At 40.2% G+C, this 16,778-nt stretch overlaps 2 protein-coding genes and 2 long non-coding RNA genes across 7 annotated transcripts; 1 reads left to right on the top strand and 3 right to left on the bottom strand.

Moving 5' to 3' along the window:
* The first annotated feature begins 870 nt into the window (after positions 1-870).
* LOC134209279 (transmembrane protein 267) lies at positions 871-2,019 on the top strand. 2 transcript variants are annotated; one of them, XM_062685274.1, is made up of 3 exons: positions 871-1,030; positions 1,113-1,416; positions 1,533-2,019. In XM_062685274.1, the coding sequence occupies exons 2-3, from the start codon at positions 1,132-1,134 to the stop codon at positions 1,878-1,880; spliced, it is 633 nt and encodes a 210-aa protein (XP_062541258.1). In that variant the 5' UTR covers positions 871-1,030; positions 1,113-1,131; the 3' UTR covers positions 1,881-2,019. The 2 variants fall into 2 exon arrangements, with proteins under 2 accessions (XP_062541258.1, XP_062541257.1); XM_062685273.1 differs by having other exon boundaries at positions 905-1,055.
* Positions 1,929-7,569, bottom strand: LOC134209278 (chitooligosaccharidolytic beta-N-acetylglucosaminidase). 3 transcript variants are annotated; one of them, XM_062685271.1, is made up of 3 exons: positions 6,927-7,569; positions 6,009-6,093; positions 1,929-3,866 (listed from the first exon to the last, which is right to left on the bottom strand). In XM_062685271.1, exons 2-3 carry the CDS (start codon positions 6,086-6,088, stop codon positions 2,132-2,134), a joined length of 1,815 nt encoding a protein of 604 aa, XP_062541255.1. In that variant the 5' UTR covers positions 6,089-6,093; positions 6,927-7,569; the 3' UTR covers positions 1,929-2,131. The 3 variants fall into 3 exon arrangements, with proteins under 3 accessions (XP_062541255.1, XP_062541256.1, XP_062541254.1); XM_062685272.1 differs by lacking the exon at positions 6,927-7,569 and adding an exon at positions 6,159-6,291; XM_062685270.1 differs by lacking the exons at positions 6,009-6,093; positions 6,927-7,569 and adding an exon at positions 4,306-4,503.
* A 1,230-nt stretch (positions 7,570-8,799) lies between these two features.
* LOC134214572 (uncharacterized) lies at positions 8,800-9,869 on the bottom strand. Its single transcript, XR_009979835.1, has 3 exons — positions 9,529-9,869; positions 9,346-9,439; positions 8,800-9,269 (listed from the first exon to the last, which is right to left on the bottom strand). It is a non-coding gene; the product is annotated as an uncharacterized LOC134214572 (long non-coding RNA).
* A 5,657-nt stretch (positions 9,870-15,526) lies between these two features.
* On the bottom strand, positions 15,527-16,496 carry LOC134214571 (uncharacterized). Its single transcript, XR_009979834.1, has 3 exons — positions 16,075-16,496; positions 15,774-15,918; positions 15,527-15,581 (listed from the first exon to the last, which is right to left on the bottom strand). It is a non-coding gene; the product is annotated as an uncharacterized LOC134214571 (long non-coding RNA).
* Positions 16,497-16,778: the final 282 nt, after the last annotated feature.

Here is a 16,778-nt window from a genome sequence, read left to right as displayed (position 1 = left end):
TCGGTCCATGGCAACACGTCGCCAGCCACGCAGTCTACGGAGGGTCCGCAAGTCATCTTCCACCTGATCGATCCACCTTGCCCGCTGCGCACCTCGCCTTCTTGTGCCCGTCGGATCGTTGTCGTTGTCCTTATGGCAACTAACCAAAACAAAGAAAAAATTTCCGTCGAAATTGAAGTATTGCACAAGATTTTTCTCATGCAGTACTAAGATTCCGTCGTATTTATGCTGACAACACATCCCTTCATTGAAAATTTTCAACATTTTGCTCAAATTTGTTACTTCAAAAAAGTAAACAACAGCTGATTCTGTTTCTTTATGGCAAATGTTCGATGAATTTTTTCCGTTGCAACGGCAAAACACTCACCAACACTCGCAAAACTCGGCCGTTTGGGCCACCCGATATATACCACCCTGCATACCGCACAGGCCACTTCGGCCTTAGTCTGAATAAATAATAATAATGCCATAAGGAAACCGAATCGTGAACATTTTGCCATAAGAAAACCGAAAAGTTCACTGGGTGAGTACAAAATTCACCAAGCTCTGATTACCAACACAACTACACATCTTCCCACCCGTAATGTAGAGCCCTGGAAGGAGTGAACTTATTTATATGAGTGGAGCTCAATACCTATACGCGAAAATTACACCGTCAGCGTTACCCTAGTATCTGATAGGTGGCAGCACAAGTATGCCGAAAGCTCATGTTGTATTTTATTTTTTGAATGGACAGTGAGCAAATTATAATAGGGTGGTAAAATCAATCGTTACAAATTAATTCATTTCTATTCGGGCAATTAGTTAGCCCGTTCCTGGCGATGCCTGTTGAAAACAGTTCTACTGATTCTGAAGGGCATAACAGTGTTTACATTGTATTCAAATTGTGTTTTCTTCGAAACTTATTACAAATTTTGTTCTGAAAGGAATTGTGTACAAAATAAGCGAGATCGTCATCGCACCAAAGGAACATCTCGACATCTCGACCGTCGCTTTGTTCTGGTGCATATAGGAGAGAACAGTGGTTCAGGTATTATTTTGCAATCTTTAGAAGGGTATGTACAATGCTTTTCATAAACTGGTTTTTACATACATTTCCTCATCGTTTCCAGCTTGATATGCTCTACAAGCATGTCTCCCACGGTGCTACTGCTTCTGAAGCATGGAATGCTGCTCATCGTGTGCCTGGTCGGTGACAAACTTCTGCAGACCGTACAGAAACCACCACTGCTCAAAGCAGCCGTAGACAACGTAACTCACGCTCTGATTGGCCTGATAGCCACCGAAATAGTCGTGCATCAGTTCCGCGACCAGTTGGGCAGAAGCGAACTTTGGTTGCTGATCGGGTTCGGTTTTGGACTCGCGTCCTGGATCGATGTGGACCATTTCATTGAAGCTCGATCGTTTCATATTCACGTAAGAGAAATATTCTTTGAACTTTTTTGAATACCAGTCAAAAAAGACACACAGTCTTACTGTTTGGTAGCTTTGAACCCATCACGGTTTATAATGGCAGAGACCTCTGATTTTAGGATGCAACCAACCTCACTCACAGACCATTTCTCCACAATTCCATGATATTCCTGGTGCTTCTCGTCGCAGATATCGTGATGGTAAACATGCAAGACAACTTTAGATTATCAATCTGGACGGCGATTGCATTCGTGGCGTTTTTCACACACCACCTCAGAGATGCAATCCGACGGGGACTGTGGTTCAGGGCGCCGTACCTTAATAATAGCACTGCTCCGGTGCTCTACTGGCTCTACCTGGCACTGACGCAACTGTGCCCTCATGCTGTGATAGCGCTACTCCATATGCAGACCGGAGGAACATCGGGAATGTCATCGGTTCGATACCGACCACTTGAAGTTATTTAGTGTGAACATGGAATTCGGCATGTTTTAGTAATTAAATAGGGTAAGCAGTTTCAAAATTGTAGCTATGCAATTTAAATTTTAACAAAAAAAAATGACCAATGGAATGGATCAATAAATTCCAGAATTGTTTACAAATTTATCTAAGTGAGTATTGATCGTTATCGTGAATTAACAACTAGAATTCCCGTCAAGTACATAATTATTGCTTGTCTGTGGTCGACGGATTTCAGATCACAATTAGAAGAGGAATACTAAGCACCTTGCGTGATTGGACATTCGCCCTCGTTTTGTAGGCACCACTGAGGTTGCAGGCTTTCTGCGGCAATTCCATTCTCAACCAGTCGTTCTCTATGCACGAGCATGCGTGAATCAGCGGCTTGCCAGCCCTCCCGAGGATCAGTCCATAGCCGTTCCGCCAGAGCACTGACCCTAGGCCACAAACGACCATCCAGAGAATGCTGATCGGCCTGCTCGGTCCATAGGGCTGCCTCGGCTCCGAGGATTTGCGATGAATATTGGCCGCCGAGTGATTTTAGATCGTTATTGTAAACCTTTTGCCAGCCTATGTATGGAGAGCACCAATTGTTGCCACCCTGGACCCAACCTCCAAAGCCGCAGTCCAGATAAAGAGCATCGTAGTTAGACATAATAAGTTTGTAGCCCTTTTCGAGGAGAGCAGCAATCTTCGGATCATCGCCAGTCGTCCAAATTTGGATGATGTAACGGTCCTTGTTCAAATACTTGTCAACGTAGGGTTCCTCCGTCAGGCGACTCGTCCACATCACAATAGGACGCTTGTCATTAAGTGACTTGTCCAACCGTTCCAGAGCATTTGTTTGGAAATGGTTCCACAATTTGAGAAAATCAGCTTCTTCCAGACCCCAACCCTGGGCCTTCATCCATTGTTGAATTTCAACGCTCGAGTTCCAACAGCTGAAGGACACTTCGTCGCCTCCCATGTGGAACAAATCAGAATTGGTGAACATGGCGTTCATTTCGCGGTATATGTCTTCCAGGACGTCATACATTTTCTCTTTTGTCGGGTCTAACTGACCGCAAGGAGGCTCTACGCAATATTTGGTCCATGGTTGGAAGCTGAAGCACGTGGTCAAGTTAGTCTTTTCCCAACCTTCTCCGACATGAGCCGGGGCATCCAACTCCGGAATGACTCGAACGCCGCGAGTCAAAGCATATTGTACAATGTCTTCAACGTCCGCCGCTGTGTAGATTTGTTTCCTGGAATATGCTCCGAAAGTGTGTAAAATTGGCTGCGATTTGATTACAAGGGGGAAGCTGTGGGAGTCCGTGATATGCCAGTGGAACACGTTCATTTTGACCATCGCCAGAGCATCGATCGCCGTTTTAATCGCGTCTACACTTACGTAGTTTCTGGAGGTATCCAAAGCCAAGCCTCGATGCGCATATACGGGAGCATCCTGGATCTCAACATCAGCCACCACCTGTAGCTCATTCCGAATATCATCGAACACAATTAACTGGGCCAATGTTTCCAACCCATGGCGTGCCCCAAAATAGCTACCCGCTTCGATCGTCACCTGCACACTTCCATCCTCTCCTCCGTGAATCTTCAACTTATAGCTTTCGTCGGTTTCGTGATTCAAAACCAACGAGTCCCCACCCACATCAACCGTTACCTGAACTCCTTTTCCACCGGACCGGATCTCCTCTCCGTTCGCCTTTTTCGACAACTGCGCGCGGAAACGCTCCACACTGCCCTCCCAGTACTTGTCCAGTGCATCGTATCGCTTACCCCACCGGAACTCAACCGTCCACGGATCGACGCGAATCAGATTGTTCCCCAGCCGGAAGTTACCGGTCGGGCGAGGCCATACCGTGCCGAAGAGTCCATCGCAGTACAAACGGCACACAGACAGGCTTACCGCTTTGTTCGTTTCAGTTTCACCACCATCGAGGGCCACCTTTTGGCAGCGACTGTTGGCGCAGCGATAGCCCCAAACCGGAGGGCTGCAAGGGAGAAAAAATATGAATCAGTAATTTAATTAATTTTAGTTCTGAAATCTTTTTAAATCGAGATACAGATTTGTTTTAATCAAATGGAAGGGTGGAAAAATTAGAGATTAGAAATAAATAAAAAAATGGGTTGCCTGCGTATTAGTTTTCTACCCGTTTTCTACAAGTTCAAGAATTCTCACACTATGAGGTTCTTCCACGGAAGGATGTAATTGAATGAAATCAACCTCGGCAAGACTTGGATCCGTGTACGAAATACTAAATAAGCAAAGAAGATTTCAAAGGCACTGTTGTTATCACGACATGTCACTCGTATACAGGCGATGATCAAAAACAGGAACAAAACAATGACAATGACTGCGGATAAGATCACGTGTATAGAGACTTTCCGCAACTGAGAAGCTAAATATCAACACGATCAAAACAAAATCACCTTTGGGGTTCGAACGCGTTGTTTTTAGGGTAGCTGACGGCAACGTAAATTCCTACGATCACAAAGGCAACAAACCCCAAGGCAAGACTCGCATGTATTAGACCAATCGACTTCATTTTTATTCTCGAAATTACAACGCTCAAAGTTACGTTTTAATCAAAGACAAGCGAGACAACCCTTTCGTATTAGTTGCCCCATGAAGACTATCGATTCAAAAACTACCTCTCGAAAAAGATTAGCAAATGATAGTTTGTTATAATAGGCACCATAAACAATACAATCTGCTCAATGCTAAGTTCGAACTACGGACTACAATCGATGGAGTTAAATTAAGGATTTCATTACTAAATTCTGAAAGGTTAAAATAAAATAAAATTGCGAGCTGGCAGTATCCCAGTTGAATGCAGTGAACTTAAGAAAAAGAAAATAATCGCTAATTGATACCATTGAAATGCATTCTTCGTAGTCTAGTTTTATCACTCAGCTAATGTGACCATACGTCCTGCGTTTCGCGGGACAGTCCCGCATTTTCACTATTTGTCCCGCGCTGACAAGCGTCCCGCAAAACGTCCCGCATTCAACTTATTTGTAGATAATGTCCCGCGAAATACAGAAAAATAGAATACATTATTAGCTATTAGGGTAACGGTACCAATAGTGGAGGTATTAGTAGATCCACAAAAGAAAGTATTTTTCAAAAATTTTAAATTATGGGAAATTTACTGCTTTATTATCTTAGTCAATAGATAAACTAATAAATTTGCTAACAAAAATGAGATAGATGTCATTTAACATCAACAATTACCAAATATTGCTTGCACCACTATGGCTACACTGTTCCTTTAGTGGCGGTAAACATTAATTTTGGTTCCTATAGTGGTGCTATCCATTGGTTTCTTATCAGACTCGCCACTATTGCATTGGTACAGTTGCACCACTATAGGTGCAAGGAAGTCAATTTTGTTACGGAAAATCATTGTTTTCAATAGTTTTTTCAAGAAAAATCTTAAGATAAGTTGCATTTAACAGGATATTTAAAGCATCGTTAAGTCTATAAATATAATAAATCCCATTTAAACCCCACTACCTCCACTATTGGTGCTACCTCCACTAAGGGTACGGTTACCCTACTTAGTATTATAAAAGAAATTATTATATTTATAAAAATACATAATTTTGAATAGGATGGATAATCATAGAAATCAAGATTAAAATGTTCTCCTGCGACTCAGACTAAATTATCTCTATAGTTTGTTTTAACCAAGCCTTATACCCTTGGAATCTTGTAAGCAGATTTTGCTTCTATGTGTTTCCTGTTACGTAATTGCTTGGATTTCGATACGGAACGTCCAAAATTCCATTTAAATGTCATGCGGACCAAAATCTTGCGGAAAATCTACCCCAGTTAGAAGACAACATTTACTGTGTTGATATTGGATATCGATTTTACTTCTAAAATGAATTGCCATTTACAGTTAGCAAACTAAGCTTTGGTAACAAATAAAAAATTGAAAGATTTGATTTAAGCATCTATTACTAAAACATATTTAACTATGAACTTTTTTTTGTCCCGCGCTCACACAAAATTTATCTGGTCACATTACACTCAGCAAACCTGAGGAACTCTACTGTTTACAAAAGGCTTAGAAAGCGTGTAAGCCAATTAGAAGCGAACAACCAAGAATGAGTTGAACTGCACTCACCTATCAGCTTCTTGGCCAGTCGTCCATTGAATGCAGAGTAAACAAATCAACAGCGAAGCGCATATCAGCAGACGCGCCATAGTATCTGAAACGAAGAAGAAGGAATACTAATATATCGTGACACATTTTAAAACATAATTCCATCTTTACCCACACCGCCTTAGGTATTCACATTAGTTTGAGAGATTGTGAATAGGAAATTGGCAGACCCTCCCATGTGAACGCTGCCGCCTTTTCAAGTACAATCGATAATCGTACTTTGCATTATTAACATCGTTTGTGACAACAATTACGACATTCGTATCAGACGGCAGGTAGTAGATAATGATTGAGTGGAATTAATTATTGCTGAACAATGACTCTATTCAACGTATGATGTTTGCAATGAAAATATCACTTTTAGACGTATCTTTGGTCTTTTTGTTAGGAATTCTGCATATTTAATGCTTGTCACTTGCTTTACGAACACAATATGAACTATAAATAGGTATATTAATTTATTACGACAGCCTATCAGTTACAAGACTTTTTCTTAGGTTAATTGAGTATTTTTCTAAAATTAGTTAAATTCTATAACAACCTAATCTCGTACTTGAACACGCGAGAGCAATCAACGCTACTCGAGTTTCGACATCTTAATGCAATCGATTTTTATAGAGAACAGTTACAATCCCTTCTAATTAGGGGTAATGACGGCTTTGGCAGGTTTTGTTCTATTATTGGCAGGGGGGTTTTTTATGACTGATTATGCTCAAATTTGGCTAAAACATTCTTTGCATATCAAAGAATATTGTGGCCAAATTTCATAAGTTTCGGTCGACAAAAACCCCCCTGCCAATAATAGAACAAAACCTGCCAAAGCCGTCTGTTCCCCTACCTACCACGGATTACTAACCAATCAAAACGGCTTCTACTCACCAGCTGATTGAATCTGAATCGACTCCACGGCAGCAGTTACTTTCACCTACTCAACGGTCTTATGCAAATAGTTGCTTCCCCTTCTATTTTTCGAAGCACAACCTTCCACTGAAACGATCCACTTTCTTCCGTTCAGACCAGTCGAGCAAAACAATCAAAAGAAATCACGGCCAATGCACTGTAGCCGATTTGTGCCAAACAAACTTATTCTATAGACTGCCGTAGGCGCGCTTCTGGAGGCTCATTTTTATGCTTGTAAGGTTATTGTCTCCGGTTATCGTTTCCTATACAGCCAACCGCCAACGCAACAGATTTAATCTGCGGGAGGTGTTTCCACTCGTTTTATTCTGCACACAACAAAACCGCACACAAAATTATCACACTCCGCGGGCGAAATAACCGGACTAACTGGTTTGTGAAATTGGGTATTATATGTAGGTATACAATCGACCTGGATATCCAGCTGCGAACATGCTCCTGTAGGGATTACGCCGGAACCGGTTCTTGATTTTGGTAAAAGGGCAATGACCACAGTTGGTCATCCGCTAGCACCATACACGAAGAGGATTCTGAACGTTCTAAACCCCGAGCTAAACCCGCAACAAACTGGATGACAAAACGCGAATTTTCTGTTTTGTTTAATAATATTCAAAAATGCCAAAAATTGAATTAACAAATTATGTTCTGAAGAAAATGAGTGACCGTTTCTGAAGAGGTCACTCGATTGAGTTCTCCAAAGTAGGGATGCCAGGTTATATTTTCAAATATCTTCACAATCGAGTAAAAATGTTTTCAAAATTGAAATTATGATTATTCAGCGAGAAATTTCAGAATCCAATAGGTTTGTAAATTCAATCATCTCCTTGTTTTATTGATGTGGAAATGCTTTTTTTTACATTAAAAACGATAGAATTCAAGAGAATAACCGAATAAAAAATGTAGAAAAACAATACAATTAATTGTAAAAGTAAAATCAGCAGGGTTCAAATCGTTCGAATATGAATCTGAAGCATTAATTTTCCCAGCAGCTGTTCTAGATTCATTTTTTATACCAGTCCACAGTAAAAGAAAATGGTTTAACGCTCAGTTCTGTTTTCTGCAGATTTGAACCACGAATGAATCACGAAATTCAAAAGCTATTCGAAATTCAATAATAAATATTGTCGACGTAGCACCAACTTAGAGCAAGATTATCGGGCGCGAGTATTATGTGTCGGCCAGAGTTGACGCGTCTACGCGACGTCGCGTGAAAACTACACGCGAAGGAATAACAATCAATAATAAGGAGCTGTCATAATAGTATGGACGCTTCGCTTCGCATCGCACTTCGCGTCTACTCTGGCCGCACCCTTAGCCGTTTGGGAGCGCAGTATCATAACTTGACACTAAGCTGGTCGCTACTAAACGCGCTGCTATAACAGTAGCGCGACTGACAGGTGACCAAATTTGGTAGCTCGATAAGAGCGCTGCTATTTGATGAACGTCACCGGTACGGAATACAGCAACCAAATGGACCAATCAATAAGCAAAAACTGCCGCTATGAAATGAGCAGATCGCGCCACCGTAGACATGTTCTGTCAAACACACATGAATTTAGAATTCGGAAGTCGGGACTTCTGAACCGAACTTTTTTTTCCGAAGTTTTATCTGTCAAACTAATTGATGCGTTGTTTAGCGCATCTTTAGGCGAATCCAGCGCACTACTTCCTAAGTTGGGCTAGTTGCCTGTATCTGGAGAAAAATTCAACTTCGGTATAAAAAGCGTTCTAACTTTATTCCGGATAGACAATTGTCTATTATATTAATCTATATTAATATTCCTAGTCAATCTCGCAATCCGTACACAGAAAGAAAAATCATTATTCAAATTAAAAGAAACGTTGGTTAAATTAAAAAGTTGCGTTGGTTCTTTTTCGTAGAGAGTTCCGTATGTTTAGAAAAAAAGTACGAAAACTTTTGTTACACCTAGATTTCAAAAGTGACATGAGGCTCTGAAAATAAAAGTACAAAACTTTCAAAACAATATTGTGGAACTGTCTGCCAAAATGTAGAAAAAAAAGTTTAGTATTTTCAATTTGAAACGAAGGTTTAGTTTCCCCAAGAAACTTTTTCCCATTTCTCTATTCATGCTTTCTTTTAAAATTTTATTGAGTCGATTTCAGGTTTTATGTTATTATATATTTATTTTGAACTACATTCATTATTTGATTTGCGTTGAATCAAAAGCTGGATTTCAAAATGTGGATGTCCTCAAAATGTCGTATTTATCATAGTGTTTACATAGCGATCAAATCCGTGTCAATAGCGTAAATCGAGTTCGGCTTATTTGGATTATCTTTTTCCTAGATTTAGATAAGAAAAACATAAGCATTTTTATGTAACATTTAATATTGAGGCATATCAATAACTTTTTCTCACCTGATCTCTCCTTGGTGTTTTTTTGGTTGTTTCCGCCATGGCCGTAGAGTGGGCGTTGCTTTTCCTTATCGCAACGTCGCACAGAATTTTGTATCTGTAATTAAATTAATTTATTATTGTCTGTAGAAAATCTACGGCTGGGGTGTGGAAAATCTAAGGTGAGCCTATAGTATTTGTACTTACCAACAGCCAACGGGATTCAGGAGCCGAATATCTTGCAGTCAGGATTCTTACTGCAAGCACTTCGCAGATAAATCAAAATTTCCTTCAAACTCGTGCGTGAATAAGACAAAAATAAAAATGAGTTGACAACTTATATTGTTGTTGTTTGTCATCGACTTCAAACGATACTGGGCGCATTGACAATTCAACAGTTTTCTAATCAAAAAGTTGAACTTTTAAATCTACACTCAAAGAAAACGAATAAAACTTTTAACCTAGAAATTTAACTTTCACTGAAAACAATTTAACTTTTATTTTAACGTAAATTAGGCAACTTTAAGATACAAAGTACGTTATATATACGTATACGTTAAACCCTGGATGGTGCGGATACACACAAAAAACAAATATGGTTTTATAGAATGTTTTGTACTATCTATTTGAAAAGTGTACGAATTTCTTAAAAATAAAAGTTCAAATATTTCCTCTAAAAGTAATATACCGGGTTTGAAAGTATTTTCTGTTTGGTCTGATTATAAATTCAAAAGTTCACATTTTCATCACGAAAATTGTTGAACTGTCAAATGATCACTCCTTTTTTTTTTTTTTATCTATAGTATTTATTTGACAGGCTCAGGCGTGTATAACACTTAACGGAGCCGAGACTCTTAATGATATTTACAATCGATATCATCTTATTATCAACAGTTAGTAAGGGAAAGGGACAAAGACCAAGATACTCGTGGTGACTCAAGGTTAGATTGCGTAATTTGGTGATGGACGGGGTTGGGATTTAGGTTTGAGGTATTTCAGCTGCTCATCCGGGTATTTGACGTCATGTCTGGTTTGGCGTAGCGTCGTGCTCGGGTTTTGGTTCTTCAGCGAGCATCTTCCGGATGGCCAGAGCTTCATGGTACACGGAACAATGAGACAGAGACAAGAAAAAAAAAACTGAGAAAGAAAAAATTGAAGTATTAAACTTTGATGTCAGACGAGCAAAGAAAGGCATAGATGGCCTGCAAATACACCACATCGCGATCTCCCAGAACACCTCTTAGTTCCCGGAAGGGTTGTTTACCTCGGGCCACAAGGGTATCCAATAGTTGCTCTCTTGAGGCGTCATTTTCCGTGCAATACCAAACTACGTGATCGATGTCATCGTAACCGGCTCCACACCTACAAAGATTGCTATCGACCAGGTTAATTCTATAGAGATGTGCGTTTAGTGAATAGTGATTGGACATAAGCCTCGACATCGTGCGAATGAAGCCTCGGCTTAAGTCCTCACCTCTGAACCACGCTCGCGCAGAAACTTTAGGAACTATGGAAAATAGCCACCGTCCAAGTTCATTGTGTGACCAATTCATTTGCCAATTTTGAAGAGTACTCTGACGGACTAATGGGAAAAACTCGTTGTTCGAGATTTGTCTATCATAAACTTCACCTTCCTGTGCGCCCACCTTTGCTAGCGAGTCCGCCTTCTCATTGCCATAGATTAGGCAATGGGACGGGACCCATACAAAGGTAATCTTGAATGATCTTTCGACCAAATCACGCATCTGCTCTCTTATGTTTGTAAGAAAGTAAGATGCGTGCTTAACAGGTTTCATCGACCGGAGTGCCTCGATAGAACTAAGACTATCCGAGAAGATGAAATAATGGTCTACGGGCTGATCGGAAATTATCCCCAAAGCGAAGTTAATTGCTGCCAGCTCAGCAACATAAACCGAACACGGTTCCTGAAGTTTTCGAAAGGTGGTTGAATTTTCATTGAAAACACCGAAGCCAGTGGATCCGTTAATGCGAGAACCATCAGTGAAATATCTGTTGTTGCAATTGACATGTCCATATTTTTCGGATGATCTGGTATTCCTTGAATTGCATGTTTCATGGACAGATCGTATTCAATTGAGGAACTGACGTTGATGAAGTAGGCTCGAGGAGGATTATAACATGGAAGACAAAGATCTGACGATATGTAGTTGAGCTCACGAATCAGTTCAAGCATATTATCGAAATTTTCTAAGACAAGTGTGTTACTTATTCCACATTTGATCAGTATTCTAAGTGAGAGTTCCCAGAAATGGTGCTTTAAAGGAGTGACTCCAGCCAGTACCTCCAGGCTCATGTTATGCGTTGAATGCATACAGCCAAGGGCAATACGCAAACAACGATATTGAATTCGTTCCAATTTGATCAGGTGGCAATCAGCTGCTGAGAGGAAGCAGAAAGAGCCGTACTCCAAAACAGAGAGAATAGTCGTTCTATACAGTTTGATGAGGTCTTCCGGGTGAGCACCCCACCATGTTCCGGAGATAGAGCGTAGAAAATGGATCCTCTTCCGGCATTTCTCTATCAAATAATCAATATGGAATTTCCAGGTACATTTGGAATCAAACCAGACTCCAAGGTATTTAGAAGATAAAGATTGATTGATGTCATCATTCAACAGCTTTAGTTTCAGTTGAGCAGGGTATCGCTTCTTAGTAAACACAACCAATTGAGTTTTTTGCGGTGAAAACTCGATCCCTAAATGCCTGGCCCAAACAGTCAGATTATCAAGGGTACTTTGCAATGGTCCTTGCAAGACAGCTGCACATGGACCTCTTAGGGAGACCACGGCATCATCTGCAAGTTGTCTGAGCGTGCATTGTCCTTCCAAACAATTGTCAATATCTTTAACATAGAAATTATAAAGCAAGGGACTTAAACACGAACCTTGGGGAAGGCCCATGTAGCTATTTCTGGAAGTTGTCAGAGTGCCGAGAGTAAAGTTCATATGTTTCACTGACAACAAGTTGTACAAGAAATTATTTAAAATAACGGGTAATCCACTACTGTGCAGGTTTTCCGACAGTACTTCTATGGAAACTGAATCAAAAGCGCCCTTAATGTCCAATAAAACTGAAGCCAATTGCTCCTTGTGCGCATAGGCCAGCTGAATATCTGAAGAGAGCAACGCCAGACAATCGTTTGTCCCTTTACCTTTTCGAAAACCAAACTGAATATTTGATAGTAATGTATTTTGCTCGACTCAATGGTCGATTCTTGAAAGGATCATTTTCTCCAATAACTTTCTCATGCATGATAGCATGGCAATCGGTCGGTATGAATTGTGATTAGACGCTGGTTTCCCAGGCTTTTGAATAGCTATTACTTTCACCTGTCGCCATTCAGGTGGCACAATGTTGTACTCCATGAAACAGTTGTACAGGTCAAGTAATCGTCTTTTGCGATATCTGGGAGGTTTTAAGAAGATTGAATTTGATGTTATCGCATCCCGGAGCAGAGTTATTCGATGAAAGAAGAGACATAGATAGTTCCAGCATTGAGAATGGTCCACCCAAAGAACCGGGATCAGTGACTGATTCTCGAAATAGCGGTTCTGCTGGTACGGAATCTGGACAGACCTTTTTTGCGAAGTTGAATATCCATCGATTGGAGTATTCTTCACTCTCGTTAGTGGAAGTGCGGTTCCGCATGTTGCGGGCCGTTTTCCAAAGTATTGTCATTGAGGTTTCTCGCGATAGTCCCTCGACAAAACGTCGCCAGTAGCTACGTTTTTTAGCCTTGAGAAGATTTTTGAGCTTTCTTTCAAGCCTCAGATACTCTTCGAAAAGCTCAGACCTTCCGTGTTTACGGAAAGCCTTGAAGGCATCAGATTTCTCAGAATACAACTTAGTACATTCATCATCCCATCCAGGAGTGGATGGTCTTCTTATGACAGATGTACTTGGAACGCGTCGTTTCTGAGCTTCTAGTGCGCTTTTTTTAATCAACTCGGTAAGGAATCGATATTCATCCAGTGGTGGCATAATATCAGTTGATTCAATACCAATTTCTACCGCCGATGCAAATGTTTGCCAGTCAATGTTCCTCGTGAGGTCGAATGGAACCTGAACTGGTTCTGATCGTTGATAGCCATTTTTGATTGTGGTGACTATCGGCATGTGGTCACTACCATGGGGATCTTGGATTACATTCCACGTACAATCTAATGATAGTGAATTTGAGCATAAAGACAGATCTATTCGACTTTCTTGACCTTGAGGTCCTATTCGAGTTACTTCACCTGTGTTCAAGATATTCAAGTTGAAATCGTCGCACAAATCATAGAAAATAGGCGCTCTGTTATCGTCTCTGGTTTCGCCCCATGCAATACCATGCGCATTCATATCGCCCAATAATAACACTGGGGATGATAGAAGAGAGACTGCGCTCCAAAGATGTCGACGACTAAGCGAGGCATTTGGAGGAATATAAACTGAAGCTATGCAAAGGTCTTTATTCTTTACATTTACTTGGCAAGCGACGATTTCCAAGCCATTTACAATTGGGATGGAATTCTGTAAAAGGGTGACATTTTTGATCCCAGAAGAACGCCACCATAGTTATCATCCCGATCCTGGCGAATAATGTTAAAATCGTGGAAGTTGATTTCATCTTCAGAAGAAAGCCATGTTTCACAGAGTGCAAATATATCGCAATCGGAGTTGCGAATTAAAAACTTAAGCACGTCCAATTTATGTTTCAGACTGTGACAGTTCCACTGCAGCACATCAATTATATCCTGTATCGCCCTATTCTCCACCGAAAGATACACGTCCTGCAAGAACGAGCCATCAAACAACCACTCCCTTCAGATAACTTTCAACTGTTGGAATAAAGAGGTCAATGATTGGCCTCAATGAATTCGGAATATTGAATAAGTTCAAAATACGATCCACAAGGTCCTTAAAGGATATCAATCCTCGCTTGGACGAGATTCTTTTCTTGGAAGTGCGAGTAGCAGTTTTCTGCTCAGAGATATTCCTTGACTGATGTTTCTTTGTAACATCAGTTTTAGGCAATGGCGGGAATGTCTTACTGCAACATGGGTCAAAAGGAGCAGTATAGACAGGCTGCTTCGGAATTTTAAATAATCCCCCATTACCATCAGATTTAGGCAAGCTTCTAGGGACGATTTTTGTTTTCTTACGGCGCAATCCCGGGGAAGACGGTTTCTTCCTCTTTTCGGGCACGTGTACCTCCGCAGAAACATCCATATCGGCTACGTCAGAGTCCGATTCGTCAATGGAAATAACATCATAAAAGTCACTAACTTGAACGGCAGCTGAAATAGCAGCCGTTGCGTTGGCAGTTGCGGATGTGTCTTGCGACTTCACCATTTCCGCATACGACTGCTTAAATGATCACTCCTTTAAAAACATTTTTCTCGACTCATGATCACTATAGAATATCAGGTGGTAAAAATAAAAGTTCGGTTAGGAACTTAATTATATTCCCAAACAAACTTTTATTTTTGCTCTTCGCTTGTAAATTTTCAAAACAAAAATTATTATAATAATATAGGGAAACGGCACATTTATAACTTTTTTTTCTGGCGTATTCGAACCTCTCTCGTGTAACTTGTTAATCAATTTTTTTGAATTATTGCGTGGACATGACATGACAGATTCCCCTTTCCGAAAACTTTTGCGTAATTAGTGTACAAACCCCTTAAATTTTTAATGAAATCAATATTATTTCAGATTTACTATATAAAATATGCAAAAGTTTCCTCATTTTACTTTGTATAATCAATTATAAAATTCGATGGGATATAAGTAATATCAGTTAAGACGATCCCCACCAGTGCGTAAATAAAGCCAGAATAGCAACCTCTATCATGACGCGAACTCGCACCGGTCGTTGGTAAACGGGTTTGGGAAATGTAAACGCAACCTTCGGTGAATAGCGAGTTGGCAAATTTGGCGACCCGCTCCAACCGTTGCCAAACCACACACACGGAAATATAGAGTAACGCATAAATAAAAAATGTGCCGTCTTCTGAAAAATGGTTCGGTTATTCATCATCAAAACCATTGTGATGGAGGTCAGTTTAGTTTGGATTTCAACTGATTGGCGGCGCTAGTGCATATGAAATAACCTGATAGGTTAGATATCTCGAAATCTGGAATTTTTAGAATATTGGCGTCTTCTACAAAGTTGTTTGGGCGGTCAAAACTATCATGACAAAAACAAGTTTAATTTGAAATACAACCGCTTGGCGGCGCTAGTGAATTGGAAATAACCTAAAAGCTGCGATAATTTTCTTCAAGTCGAGTCAAGTACGAGACACTGAAGACGGCCTTACTGTTGAGGTCGAAATACGTATCTGTCAAGATACAATTAAGTGGTGGAATTCAATGGGATTGTTTAAACTCGTCTTATGACAGGTGAAAACATTCCACTAAAAAGCTCAAAATAATTTTCTTATCAATAACCTAAAAGGTTAGATATTTCGATAGTTGAAATCTTAAGAATATTGCCGTCTTCTACAAAGTTGTTCGGATGATTAAAACCATCATGACGAAAGCAAGTTTAGTTAATAATACAACCGCTTGGCGGCGCTAGTGTATTGGAAATAACCTGATAGGTCAGGTATCTCAAAATATGTAATTTTAGAATATTGCCGCCTTCTACAAAGTTGTTCGGGTGGTCAAAACCATTATGACCTATGCAGGTTTAGATTAAGATATAACCGCTTGGTGGCGCTAGTGTATAAGAAATTACCTCGGAAATTACCTGCTAGGTTAGATATTTCGAAAACTGATTTTTTTAGAATATTGCCGTATTCCACAAAGTTGTTCGGGTGGTGAAAACCGTCATGATGCAAGCAAGTATAGTTTTAAACACAATCGCTTAGCGGCGCTAGTGTATAAGAAATAAACTGATAGGTTAAATATCTCAAAATCTGGAATTTTCAGAATATTGCCGTATTGTACAAAGTTACTTGCCATAAGACGAGTTCGTACAATTCCATTTAATTCCACCACTTGGTTGTACCTTTGACAGATACTTATTTCGACTTCTACAGTAAGGCCATTCTCAGTGTCTCGTACTTGACTCGATTCAACTCAACTCGAGCGCCAACGAGTATCGCGGTTTCAAACTAAACTTCTGGTTTTGACTACCCTTTTAAATCTTATATAACATAACCAACCTAACAGATAATTCGGATAACTTTGTAGAAGATGGCCACTTTCTAACTCTAACGGATTTAGAAATATTGAACCTAATTTCTCATACACTAGCGCCACTATGCTTATGAATTCCAAACTAAACTAGTCTCCATCATAAATGTTATGGCTACCCGAACAACTTTGTAGAAGACAAAATCTTGCTAAGTCTTATAGATCTCGAGATATCCACCTCACTAAATTATTGCATATAAGCTAGCACCACCTAGCAGATGTGTGTCTAGCTAATCTGATAATCACAAAATGCAT

The sequence above is a fragment of the Armigeres subalbatus genome, chromosome 2, assembly GCF_024139115.2.
Source record: "Armigeres subalbatus isolate Guangzhou_Male chromosome 2, GZ_Asu_2, whole genome shotgun sequence".
Classification (NCBI taxonomy): Eukaryota; Metazoa; Arthropoda; class Insecta; order Diptera; family Culicidae; genus Armigeres; species Armigeres subalbatus.
The sequence above is the reverse complement of the archived record's forward strand: the minus strand, read 5'-3'. Positions and strand labels throughout refer to the sequence as shown.